At 37.8% G+C, this 14,386-nt stretch overlaps 1 protein-coding gene across 1 annotated transcript in view; it reads right to left on the bottom strand.

The window, feature by feature from the left end:
• FSTL5 (follistatin like 5) overlaps positions 1 to 14,386 on the bottom strand; it is a 372,757-nt gene that overhangs the window by 150,684 nt on the left and 207,687 nt on the right. Inside the window, exon 6 of the mRNA XM_088132701.1 lies at positions 8,039 to 8,159. Coding sequence (XP_087988827.1) covers positions 8,039 to 8,159 — 121 coding nt within the window. The remainder of the gene's footprint in view (positions 1 to 8,038; positions 8,160 to 14,386) is intronic.

The raw sequence follows: 14,386 nt of genomic DNA, 5'->3' as shown, positions 1-14,386 counted from the left end.
TTGGCACAAGGACGAACATGAGTATTCTGTATTTTTTTTTAAATGTTTCCCTGGCTTTAATTAAACCTCAGAGCGAAGGCACCATGAGAGAATTCCTCCCATAAAGTTTCTTGTAAAGGTTCTAAAGTGTAAGTAACTGGTTTTTCTGCAAAATAAAGAGCTATGCAACAGAACACATACACAGACAAATATACGAGCATATACACCTGCACATACATAAACACACACAGTTATACACAAAAGAAATTTTAAATGCTGCTAGAAGAATTTCTGAAGGAATTCAAAATACCCTTCAGTGAGACAGAAAAATAAAAACTGAAAAGGAAAGGAAAAGAAAAGGAAAAGGGGGAAAAAGCAGCCTTTCAGAAAATAAACGACAGGTTTCAGGGCATTATTCATATAGAATTCTCAAAATTGTCTCTGTGTGTGTGTATGTGTGTATGTGTATGTGTATATATGTATGTGTGTGAAAATGAATATTATGCATCACATTTTAGGACTGAGGCCAGACTCCCCCCCCCACCAAAAAATCACATGAAAATGAATAGAAAAAGAAAAATCATTCTATATAAAAATAATAATGAATGGTATTTTTAAAATACCATATTTTTATCTGACCACTATCTGTTTTTCCGTCATAGGGAACATAATATGAAATAAGTCGTATCAGTGCATAACTAAAAACAAGAACAAACAAAAAACACCCAAGTAATACAATTTGTTAGGGATCTGATTTTCTTCAAAAATAGACACTCAAATCACTAGACATCGGAACATAAGAGGAAGGATTGCATTTCAAAATCCTGACGATGATTAAATTGAATTTTCAGCCATTAGCTCTAATCCGATATACATTTGCATACTTATAGATCAAGTCTATAGGTCAGAGGAAGACCATAGAGTTCCCAAAGGCATGGATGCACCATAGATACCTCCCTTGCTGCCTCTGGAGTCCCTGGTCTACTTTTTTTTTAAAAAAAATAGGAATATGGCATGCTGTAAAACAAAGCACCATCCTCCAATATCATGTTTATTTTCAGGAATGCCCTTGGGCCCATAACATTCTCAGTGGGACAATAGGATAACATTTTATCTGAATCACATTTTGTCCTTTGAATCTATAGCCTTGTACACCACTCAGAAGGAGAATCCTGGATGCATACAGTAAATACACAATTTGGTTAATGGATGTCTTGTGACTTGCCATACCCTCCAGGTCAATTTTGTGAATAGGCAATTTTTCCATGACAGCCATTTTATGCATGCCCACTACATGTTCTCAAATTTCTAAATGTCAGCCAGGCTGAAAAGGTCACTTAAAGATTTAAGGTCCCTTTTCTGAAGCCATATCCAGTCATAAAAGGCTGGCAACTAGCCTTCATTCTAGTCAAATACATTTTTCTCCCCAAAGCAAAAGAGAGCAAAATATAATCCCATGACATCAATTTCCAACTGCCTCAGATCATGAGTATTTGAGGTTCACTTTGAAATAGTTAAAACTCTTACAAGTGGAAAATTAGCATCTACCTTAATCATATGAACTAATCTCGATTACCCAAAATGGATAGCTTATCAAAATAATTTCATCATGTAGTCTGAACTATGAAATACTTCACTCCCTAGTAAGAGAGGCCTTTCAGTAGTAAAAAGATGTTGACAAAACTAAAGGGAAACGTATTTGTAAATACCTGGTATAGGGAAAAACAAAAAACAAAAAAAACAATGGACCAGTGCCCCTCTGAGGGTTAACAGCCACAGGATAACTGTTAAACATATGAGCTTTGCTAAAAGAAAGATGGTTTGAAGACTTATTTCCTCCCTTAGTAGAACAAATCTGTAAATACACGTGGGCTAAGGAGTGATTTTATTTTCTTTTACCAAACATCATATTGGGCAGAAATTCTCAGGCTTTATTCTCACATTCTCTTCATACCACAAAGGCATAAGTAGTTAATCAGGAGTTTCTGGAGTTGACATGTGGGTGAACAAAGTTAAATAGAGTATCATTTTTTGAAAAGCTTGGATATTCTGCTTGAAAATCCTTTGGAACATTTATACTGATATTCATTTATGGATAGCTGGTTCCTATGCCTTATATCTTCAATGCACTACACATATATAAAATTCCCCTCTCACCTCTATGGATAGTACGTGTTTTCCTCAATCTTGGGTCCTCTACCAGAGCTTGGGAATTTGAGGGTTCTGCGCAGTATCTTAGCTGTTCCCAGCACTGCACTCTTCTGGACAGAGAGCTCTGATGTTCCTGGGATCTGTTGGAGCCATTCTCCCAGCTTAGGAGTCATGGCCCCGAGTGCTCCTACCACCACTGGGACCACTTTGGCCTTTACTTTCCACATCCTCTCTAATTCCTCCTTCAGGCCCTGGTATTTCTCCAGCTTCTCATGCTTCTTCTTCCTGATGTTGCTGTCACTTGGCACTGCTACATCTATCACTATCAGTGTCTTCTGGTCTTTGTCTTCTACCATATAGTCTGGTTGATTGGCCAGTACCTGCCTGTCCGTCTGGATCTGAAAGTCCCACAGTATCTTAGCCCTGTTATTCTCCACAACCTTCTGTGGAATCTCCCATCTGGACTTGGGAGGGACTAGCCCACACACTGTGCAGATGTTCCTGTACACAATGCCAGCTACTTGGTTGTGTTGTTCAGTATATGCTGTTCCTGCCTGCATTTTACACCCTGCCACTATGTGTTGGACTGTCTTTGAGGCCTCTTTGCACAATTTGCACCTTGGGTCCTGTCTAGTGTCCAAGATCCCAGCTTCTATGGATCTGGTGCTTAGTGCCTGTTCTTGTGCTGCTTTGATCAGTGCCTCAGTGCTGTCTTTTAGTCCAGCCCTTTCCAGCCACTAATAGGATTTCCCAATGTGAGCCACCTCAGCTATCTGTCGATGGTACATCCCATGCAGGGGCTTGTCTTGCCATGGTATTTCCTCCACTTGAACTTCCTCCCATGTCTGCTGCTGCCTGAAACATTGTCTCAGCAGCTCATCTTTGGGTGCCATCTTACTGATGTACTCCTGGATGCTCCAGGTTTAGTCCAGGATAATGGCTTTGACACTCATCAGACCCCGCCGGCCCTCTTTGCGGCTGGTGTACAATCTCTTGGTGTTGGACTTGGGGTGGAAACCTCTGTACATTGTGAGGAGCTTCCGGGTCTTCACATCGGCAGCATCCATGTCTTCCTTTGGCCACCTCACTATACCGGCAGGGCATAAGTGTTGATGGCATGGATCTTGTTCTTCCCATTGAGTTGCCTCTTCAGGACCTGTCTTATCCTTTGGTAGTACTTGGATGTTGCTGTCTTTCTTGCCTCCTCATCATGGTTCCCATGTGACTGTGGGACACCAAGGTATTTATAGCTAGTCTCTATGTCTGTTATGTGGCCCACTGGTAGTTCCACTCCATCGGTCTTAACTACCTTCCCTTTCTTTACTATCATCCTGCCACACTTCTCCAGTCTGAATGACATCCCAATGTCCTTGCTATAGATCCGTGTCAGGTGGATCGGTAAGTCGATGTCTCGTTCTCTCTTAGCATACAGCTTGATGTCATCCATGTAGAGGTGGTGGCTGATGGTGATTCCACTCTCGAACTTGTACCCATATCCAGTCCTTGTGATTATATGGCTGAGGGGGTTTAAGCCTATGCAGAACAGCAGTGGGGACAGTGCATCACTTTGGTATATGCCACACTTGATAGCCACTTGTGCAAGCTGTCTTGAGTTGACTTCCAGTGTTGTCTTCCACAGTCCCATTGAGTTCTTAAGGAAGGTCCTTAGTGTCCTGTTGACTTTGCATAGTGCAAAGGCATTCACAGATCCATGTGTGTGGCATTGAATCATACAGATATACATATTTAAAAGTACTATTTGTTAAATTTTCTCTCTGTGTGTATATTTGAGAGAGAGAGGGTGGGGAGAGATTGTTTCATACAATGGCTAAAAGTATTTCCTATTGTTCTCCAATGAATGACAGAGAGTGGAAATCCTGTTCATGTTTTCTTCACTTTACATGGAATCATTTAAGGACCTCCATTGTCTATATACTACTAAAACTCTCCCATCTGTAACCTTCAACTGGGTGAAATGGTGCATCATACGGCAACAATTTTTGAGCCAAGGTACCTCAAGTGGGTACCATAACTTACAGAATGCATCCAAAATCCAGGACCTATTACTCCCATGGGATTGAAATTTGGGAAATTTGTGGCTGTTTCAGCACTGTTGTGCTGCTGCACCGCTGTGGTCAGCCCAGGTCATGTGATCATCATGGGTGTATCCCTGACCTCTTTCCCGCTTCCCTCTGTCCCCTGCGCCCAATTGGCTTGTGGCAAGTCCCAACAGATAAGCAGAAATTAGCTGCTTTGGAACCAAGGCAGAACTTTGTAATCTCTTAACAGAAGGAAGGAAGGAAGGAAGGAAGGAAGGAAGGAAGGAAGGAAGGAAGGAAGGAAGGAAGGAAGGAAGGAAGGAAGGAAGGAAGGAAGGAAGGAAGGAAGGAAGGAAGGAAGGAAGGAAGGAAGGAAGGAAGGAAGGAAGATTTATGACTTTCCCTGCCAGCTTCCCACATGCAAAGTCAATGGGGAGGCCAGCAGCAAGTCGCAAGTCGCTCACACTTCCACTGCTTTTTTGCCCTTGGTCATTTTGTTACTCTGTTCAGGTAAGGAAATATCTCTGAAACGATGATCCAATGGGTCACAGGTTGTCTAGTATATGATAAAGTCTTCTTGTTTATATTCACTGCATTCAATCAGTTCTGTTCTTACAGACCGTTTGTTCTCCTCTACTTCTGTAGGTGTATGGAGCTATACATTTCCAATGTGTTTAAATGATCAAAGAGGTTATACACTTATTTGTTGCAAGCATGGTGCATTTCCTTGCTAAGGTCCACTGAGGGTTACTTTAGATCATTACTGGATTTTTATTTTATTTTATTTTACAAAGATTTACTGTCTGAGATCAGAGATTGCTTTTCTGTCACTATCAAAATGACTGCACTAAGATACCATAGGAAGCATTCAAAGACTGAGCAGACTTACAAAATGAAGAATTAGTATACATCTATTCAGACATGAAATATAGTAATAAAAAATACAAGAAGATCTATTCTTTTAATTTCATATGATAACTGTAAGCATGGTGGTTAAACATAGCATTCCCTGTCTCTCTGACATACGTGGATTCCGCAGAAGAATATCCTAAGAACCTTGATCGCGCAGATTCCCCAGTCTGTGGATGGCTCTATTTACATACAGCAATATATTTATATAAGCTACATTTATGCTTTGTATTGAAAGAATGGAGTTTGAGAATGGAGCTAGAGTAAGAACAAGGATGAGGGTAGAGCTACTATTGATATTCTCTATCTCTGTGATAGAAATACATAGAAAAAACAACTTCCACACCAACATTGATTTAATCTACACCCTCTTTATTTAATCCAAAGTAAAGCCCTGAAAGAAAACTAAAACCTCTGATTTCTCTGAAATCTTCAGAGAAAGGTTCAGGAGGAGGGTTTGCTTAAAATTTTCTCTCTCAGTAGTTTGTGTACTGAACATTTTTCTCCAAAGTCTTTTCAGTCCACACAGTATGGTTCTTTATATTTTTCAGACGATTTTGATTGGAAATTATTAGCCAGATGACATGTCAGCTATCCCAGGAAACTTCTCTCAGTGGCTGCTTTTCATTTTTAAAAGGGACCCTTCCATTTATGTGTTTATTACACTTTCAACTCACCATTCATTCAAGGAGCTTAGGGCAGTCGCCTTTTCCCCCTTCTCTGTACACAACATCACTATCTTACGTAGTGAACTATCGCTATTTACAACTGCACCGCTAACTGCTGATTGCAAAATACAGAACAAATCGCCTCATGTAGTTTTTTACCCTTGCAAGGTGCATATTGGAATAGAAAACTATATGAATTGAGTAGACCCTGATTAGCTGCTTCATATTATTGCTTCTGATGTCTGTTGAGAAATGCATAGCTTCTCCTGAGAAAAAATGGTTGATTGAACTTGTCAGGCAACAGCCTAAAGGCATGCATTGCATATGATCATAATATATGCTAATACATCATAATATATAAAATAAAGATTCACTTGAGTTTAACATGCATCCTTCATATAGATTCCTGGGAATAATATGAAAGTAGCTTGCCATTTCTTTCTTCCAGGATGTTTCTCAACTTCCAAATCTATTGTATAGGTCCTGGAATTTCCTAATAGTCTCTCATCCAATAGTAACCAGGTCCGCTTTCCCCCCCTAAATAGACAGTATAATATAGTATAATGTTAAGATGATTCTCTTTAGCTTCTCTTACCTGGTATCCAGATACTGTCAGTGATATATTGCTCTGTGCCTCTGCATAACTACAAAGGCTGAAACTTTGTGTGTGTGTGACCTATTTTCCTTCATTCTGAAATGGTTTGATTTGCCCTCAGTGATATTATTACATAATAGACTATGATTGCTTTTATTACATTTCATCCAAAAATGGTTCTGAAGATTTAGCTAGTCAGGACTAAACAGTAATGAGGTAATATAAAAACTATTGTCTTTGGGTGATATTCTGGGAGTTTTCCTTTTGGGAGTCTCAATTTTTTTCCCCCTTTATTGCACTGCACATGCTGTCTAGGGAGGATTTAGCATAGTACCATATAAATCTCTATTTAAAAGTTGATTTTTCATCTGCAAAATCTAAAACCCTATTGCTTAAGAGATTCTAAATCATGATACTCTCAAAGTAATTTTCAGTTGTGTTTCCTTGTGAACGTACTATCTATAATCAATATACAAGGTTGTAACTTCATTGTTTAAAAAAGTATACCAGTAGGAAACATTAGTGAAGCAATAGTAATGATTAATCATGCCAGTTTTACATTCCAATCATGTTTAAGACAGAATTTAATTGTCTAAGATTTTACAAAATATATGTAAAAATGAACTGAATTCTTAAAAGTTCCGAATTTTTTTTTAAAAAAAAACTCTTTTATGTTAGCAGACTTCATATTTTTCCACAGACCACTTTTTTTCAAATATTTTTCAATCAATTCTTTTTCATGCTACGGAACCTTCTTAAAGCAATGACCATCAAAAGTAAACAAAGTCTTGCTAAAATAAATATCATCTTACATAAACTGTGTACACTGTAGCTGTTGCACGGAAGCCTAAGCCTAAACTCAGCACCTACCACTGTTAGGCAAAACAAAACAAAACAAAAATAGCCTAAGGCTAGGTTTATTTTTCTTCTTTTTAACCGAAGAATGAGCATCATCAACACATAGTAGGGAGATAATGACCATTATCTTTCCCCCAGCAAATAATTGTGGGTCCTGTCCTCAACGTAGTAACACTATATTGGGAGAAAGGAAAATGATAGCTGCTGCACTGTGAAATAGTTATTTACCTAAATGATGGGAAGAAGAATGAAATGGTAGAACCTGTACTTAGAGAGAGAGAGCTCTTGGCTTGCTGGGAAAGAAGAAGGAAATAGCAATTAAAAAAAAAAAATCTGCTGGGTTTTGAAATAGCAACCTTTCACATACAAAGCAAAGTTATTAACCTCTGTGTTATTTTTTAAAAATGATAGTAAACAGAATTTCATTCTTAGAGATAAGGTTATTGCCTCAGTGGAGGGAGCATTCCTTCCTTGAAAAACAGTTAATGAATTGCTGGGGATAGACTATAAGGTACTAAGCATTCCAGCCAAAATGTATTAGAAGCAACATCAGAAAAAGAGACTACTTTCAAACTGCAGAAGGAAAACACACCTAAAGGTTGAATTTGTAATGGGAGGAAGGTGAGTAAAGGCTGATGTCTTTCATTTCTACTCAACTAAATGTTGCTGCCCCATTTTGGCAGCAGGACAGCTAGGCTCTGCAGATAAGTACTAAGACTTAAATAAAGGAGGGTTTCCATTACAGTGGGATTCATTTTCAATATAAGATTCATAATTGTATCTATACCATTTCTAAAACCAATAACTTTGTATGGAATAAAATCAGGAATCATACTCACGAAATGCTCTATAGAATTCTTCCAGGCCAAGATGCTTGTCACTATTATAATCATCATATTTCAACAGATCAAAAAGAGAGCAGTCAGACATATCCTTGCCAAGTTCATCTTGTTTTATTACCTGACAAGAGAATTTGTAACCATGAAATTACACTGGAGCTCTAAGAGTTGAATAGTATAATTAAGTATTTCTAATATCATTTAACAGATCATTTTAAGGATGCTATAGGCCAATGAACTAGACTTGTGAAAAACCAGATATTTCCAGTTATTTTGTAAAATATAAAGTGTAATTCATACATTTTCATTTAATATATATATTTAGATTTAGAATTCTGTGCCCATGCAATAGGAAAAACAATGAAATACTAGAAATATTCTAAGTGGTTAAATCCCCCTCTCCCCCCCCCCCCCATAAGTTTTGTCTGTATTCATACATAAAAAGAAAATCTGTATGTGTACAAATTAGCAAGTCTAACTGAAACGAAATATTATGGACATATTCACACACTTTTTTTTGCCAACACTCCAAAAGTGGTTTGCCCCTTCCCCTTCTCCTCTTCCTCATTCTCCCCCTCCCCTTTCTCAGGCTATTTTACCGCTCTGGTATTCCTTGGTACTATCCCATCTAAAGATTGATCAGGCTTTACTTAGCTTCCAAACAACAGTGCCACACACTGAGATGTCTGTCTACTTATATATTTGGAAAATCCGATCAAATCATAGGTTCAGTTGGAATTTGTATACATTTTGATTTGGATTTCATATTTGATTCAGAAAAACAGTATAATTGAATTGAATTGTAAAAGCAAATTGATTTGATTTTGACTTTCGCAAGAAAATCTTCATATGTGCAGATCATCAAAATTATCCAAATCAGTTTGGAGGTATCCAATTGATTGAATTATTTGACTTGCCAGTTCATGTCAGAAATCTGGTTCAAAATGATAGAATCATTCTTGAGTCAAATCTCATCATAATTCTATCAAATATTCATATAATTCTGGTATTTATAACTTCAAATATTCTAAATAGTTTCAAAGCTTCAAACAGCATTCATCAGATTTGATTGTGTAATGAAATCACTGAAGGCAGAGAAAGCTTTTAGAGAAAGCTAATTCTAAAAAAGCATATATCTGAATAAGGCTGTGCAGTCGTCTGAATTTTAAAGAAAAAAGGGTGCTTTAGAGTATGTCAGTATGCTTATATAGCTGTATTAGTAACTTTTTAAAGCAGCTGCTTCTTTTCCTGGGATTTCACAGTTGCCCTCTATTACTGCACACAGTCAGGAAAGACATGGGTGATTTAAGGAGTTGCCAACAAGTGGTACATGCCCTTAGTAAGAAAAGCTATATACTCTGAATGTTGTTTATTTGGTATAAATTATCATTTTGTTATTAGTGGCTCTAATGTATTGTTTCTGTTTTAAATCTTTGTAAGCCACTCAGAGTTGTTGATGAGTGGGCAACCTTTGAATAAATGGAGACATTCTATTTTTTTTATTTCTCCTTTCAAATCAGGCTGCACAGCCATACTTTCTTTTAACAGGACTGACTAGGAATTCTCCACATTGTATTTTGCCCCGTGTACAGGCCACTGTTCCACAAGGTCTCACTGCCAGTAGCTCTTCTAAATTTACCATCCCTCCTCATCCCAAATCACGTAGGGCTATTTCCAGAATGCTGGTAACTGGTAGTCCTGCCAAGATAAGTTCTGCCAGATGAGTAATTATGGCAAAAGAAGAGGTGATCCTCACATCCAGAATTTCCGAAATTCAGCTAAAAAATATCAGTTGAGGTTAGATTTTCTTTGGTAAGAATGGGAAAGAAATGTGTTCACGATTGAATATAAATTCATGTAATTCACAATTTTAACAATGTTTGAGAATGGAGTTATATTTCAATATTCAGACTGTTTCAAATGTGTGATATAATTCTTCAATAATTCTGATTCTATACCATATTATTGTAGAGGAAAACTGCTTGAAAAATAAATCAAAAGCAGACTTTACCATCCATGACATCATCATATGCACACATATGATTTTGGCTAAGAAAACTGGTAATATTGAAACAGCAATATAGCATTGAAGCTGCAGTTGGAGCTAAAATGGCATGTGGGCACTAGCAAATGCTATAAATTAGACAACAAATGCTTATAATCAGTTTTATTTTTTTAATTGTTCTTACTTTTAACTGCCCAGAGTTATTAGGAGTCAAGCAGCCTCTAAACTATATCAAATACATTCATACATACTATTTGGTTTGATTTTTTTTTTTTTAATCCCTTTCCTAACCCCCTTTTTTGCATCAAAAATGTTTATTAGAGAAGAGTTAGCCAGTCCCAAAGACTGTCAACATCTTTCAAATAAAAGCAGCTGGTTATAAGCACCAAAAGCAATGACCATATTTACATTGTTTCTGTTTTCAAATATAACTGTCTGTCAGCCAAAATAATCCAATAAACAATGCAAGTCATTTTAGATTACTAAGGATGTTTTCATTATAGGAATTAAGGTTCATTTATATAAGTACGTAAGCCTGACTGTTTATCAAGAGACAGACTGTTTGTTTAATGATTTACTATGGAATGAGAAAAGAGAAGTTGCTGATTCAGTTTCTGCAAATGGATGTTTCCGTTGAGTTCAAAAGGACCATTAAGATTGTGCAATTTTGATTCAGAGTGACTATCTTGTCTGTCCAACGTGGCCTGATAAAGACATAGCATGGAACTGCTAACATGGGTAAATCTGTTTTCACCTGATCACATGAGGCAGAAGCCAACTAGTGATATGGCTGTCCTACTCCAACTCTCTCTCTGCATGAACTCTCTACCTTCAATTTCAAACTTTGCAGTATTGAGCAACATGACTTCAAGAAAATTCAACTTACATTCATCTAAACTTAAGGAAAATTGTAAATCCTGATTAGGTGATCCAAAGAAGCTGGGTATGCTTGTATATGAGACATGTCTTTTCTTCCAGAGGCTCACTGCATATTACAACATGCTGCTAAAGAATGTTGTATTTTTTGAGGGGAGGCTAGAAAACAACCCAGAAAAGTGACACTGATATTTCTTATTTTTTGGCGCTTAGAATCCCATGAAAATGATCCAGTACGTAAAATAATGCAGGTATTACTACTGAGTAGCACTCATGATCAGTAGTTCAATATACTATGATTTTCCCCTCAAAGAAGTCCTCCAAGAATCCACCTCAGAGCATTAAGCAGTTCGCATTTGGCACCTGTAATAATAATTGAATGTACATTTATGCAAGAAATTGTAACTGCTTCTGTGCCAGAAAGCATGCAGGACAATTTTTTTACTGTAACAAATAGTCCTGCATGCTTTCCGGCACACATTCATAATGCACAGTGAAGAAGTTTTTCAAAATGATTTGCCATACAAATAATGGGAGTAACCATTACATTGAAGGTCTGATTTTAGGGCCTGTAACATGTCCTGATTGTCTGCTACTTAATCATATTATAAGATCTTTGGGGGATTTCATTTTAGCATTGCATCTGACTAGAAGAGATGACAAGAATCATATTACTTAGACCATATAACTCAGAATACTTATTAACCAACTTCTTAATAAATTGTGCTCCACAATTAATTTATGGTAGCATATTGCATGTAAAATGGCTCATTTCTCACTGCACAGAATTCTAATTTATACAAAATAGGCAATTATAATTCAGATGGTTATTTCTTTTGGAAATATTCTTTGTAAGAAATAAGTTAAAAGGCAGTATGGCCTTATAGTAACAAAACAAATCTGAGTCTAGATCTTGGGTTTGTGATTTGGCTATTAGAATCTAATAGCCAAAATTCAAAGAAGAATCCACAAGAACAATTGATACCAATTAAAATGATCAATGGTTCATAGACGAGCATCATTTTCATGTGTCACGATGCCTGTCTCCAAATCTGTCATCTTATAAATAGCTAGCTCAATTGTCCTTAATTCAGCTTAGGACTGAACAACAGGTACTAAAATTTATATCAGTTCTCTTGATGCTCTGAGGACTAGTTCAGTCTGGACTCTTTACCTTATAATACAATCCTCTTTTAACATGCTTTTCCTCTCCACCCCTCCCGCCCCAATTTTTTTGGTACATTACACAGAGTTTACATTTTCCACTGTTGAAGAATTATATAACTTTTCTGCTCATTCCTTTTTAATATGGCACTTGTACTCCAGGTGACATAATGGCTTGATTATCTGTAGTCGCAGAGATTTTTTTCTAGGCCCACGAGAATTGAGTCAGATTTGCCTTGACAAAGAGTTTTTTTGCCTCATATAGATGAAAAGGCAACCCAATTTGTTTCAATCAGGTGCTTTGTATTGCCTTGAAAGCTCAGCTGGCACTTTCAATAGCCAGAAGAGGCTTCCATACATGCATTATACCTGAACAGAAGCATCTAATAATCAGAACTGTCACTTGGAGCACGTGAAGCACAACCATATTGCTTTTTCACTTCACTCTTGGAAGTGAGATGGCCACACTGCTTCATGAAACAACTCCAAAGGGAGACTTCACTCAAACCTTTATCTAAGTGACGAACCCTTTAAGAAATCTGCAAAATCCCAATATTTAGTACTTTCTATCATAATTTCAACTCGTGACTGAGATCTCCAGAACTGCTTAATATTGTAACATGTAAGTTTGTTTGAATTGAATCACCCTGGGCACAGAGAGAACTGCTCCTGTCTGTGCTCCTGCACTCTGAAGATCCCGGTCACAGGTGCTGGCGAAACGTTAGGAAACAAAACCTCCAGAACACGGTCACACAGCCCGGAAGACCCACACCAGCCAACTTTGTTTGAATTTATTTGGCCAGTGGATTTCTTTCTTTCAACTGGCTGCTATTTCTGCCAGAAAGATTTATTTTCATTAATCATTTTAACATTTACTTATTTATTTATTTAACCATTCTTATAGATCACTACACTCCAATCAGACTCCTGGTGGCTTACAGCATTTCCATTTATAAAATGAAATCATATTGATCGCTTAAACACCATTGCAAAAAAGAAGAAAAACAGATTTTATAAACACAAATAAAAGCATAAATAAAACAATAAATCAATAATAAAAAAAACCAGACAGTTCCCAATCATCCATTAATAGCAACAATCTGTCTTTGAACACTCTACGAAAGAACTTTATCTTCAACACTTTCCAGAATGACAAAAGAGAGGATCTCATACAAATAACGGAGGTAAAGAATTCCAAAGAATGGGACTATTCCTGCCTATCCCACAAACCTCATTTGAGGGGCAATCCACACCTTTCTGATTATTGATGGATGGACTAGAGAGGTTGGTTCAACTTGCTAGAGTCCTGAGTGTACTCAGGTCCAAGCCATGAAGGCTTTTTAGGTAATAACAGGCATGTTATTGGTAGCCAATGCAGCGTACAGCATTTGCAACACTGCTGTTATATGGTTAAGGCAGTTCTTACCCACCAATAAGTGCAATTCTGCATTTTTTTTTTACCAGTTAAAGCTGTATTTGTCAGTGGCAGGCCCATGTAAAGTGCAATTGATGTCTCTATATGGCATCATTCAAAAGAGACAATAAAAAGGAAGCAAAAGACCAGAACACCTCCTCACCAGCAATCATCACCCAGATAAGCAGACATTAACACCAAGATTATCACCAGACATACAATCAAGCAGTGAACAATATCCTAATCAAGGAACGACCAGGAAAAACACACGTGCACACACACACACACACCTACACAGGCAGGGCAAGCCACTGTATATAAACAGAGAGCAAACTCTACTCCATTTTAGCACTGAAGATGTTACCTAGCCAGGTAACAAAACGTTTGCAGGAAAACAACCAAGCTTAGAAAACTCAAAGGACTCCACAGATGAGGAAAGGCAAATTAAACAGAAATGTGTCCCATTTGTATGACAAAAGGTAGCACAGGCAGTGTCAACCACCCAGTGACCACCTGACCAAAATTGTATACAGCCCTAAATCAGCAAAGGAACAATCCATGTAGCTTGAAGTGCTAAATGGAATAACCCTGAGTAGGTAACAATGACTGCAACATGCTTTTAAGATTTACTGTATTTTTGTTCCTGTACCAGATTGGGTGGGGGATGCGGTGGTACAGCGGCTTGATGCTGAAAGTTGCCGGCCAGAAATGGTTGAAATGGTCAGCGGTTTGAGCCCATCTCCGCGCAGCAGAGCGAGCTCCTGCTTCCTCCCCAGCTCCTGCCAACCCAGCAGCTCAAAAACTTACATGAGTAGATAAATGGGTACTCTCACCCTGGTGGGAGGAAAAATGCTGGCGGCGCTTGCATGGGAGACGGGACCAAGTTGCC

The sequence above is a fragment of the Python bivittatus genome, unplaced genomic scaffold (genome assembly GCF_059951505.1).
Source record: "Python bivittatus isolate LINGU-HERP-01145 unplaced genomic scaffold, Pbiv_v1 ctg000070_np1212, whole genome shotgun sequence".
NCBI classification, from domain to species: Eukaryota; Metazoa; Chordata; class Lepidosauria; order Squamata; family Pythonidae; genus Python; species Python bivittatus.
The sequence above is the reverse complement of the archived record's forward strand: the minus strand, read 5'-3'. Positions and strand labels throughout refer to the sequence as shown.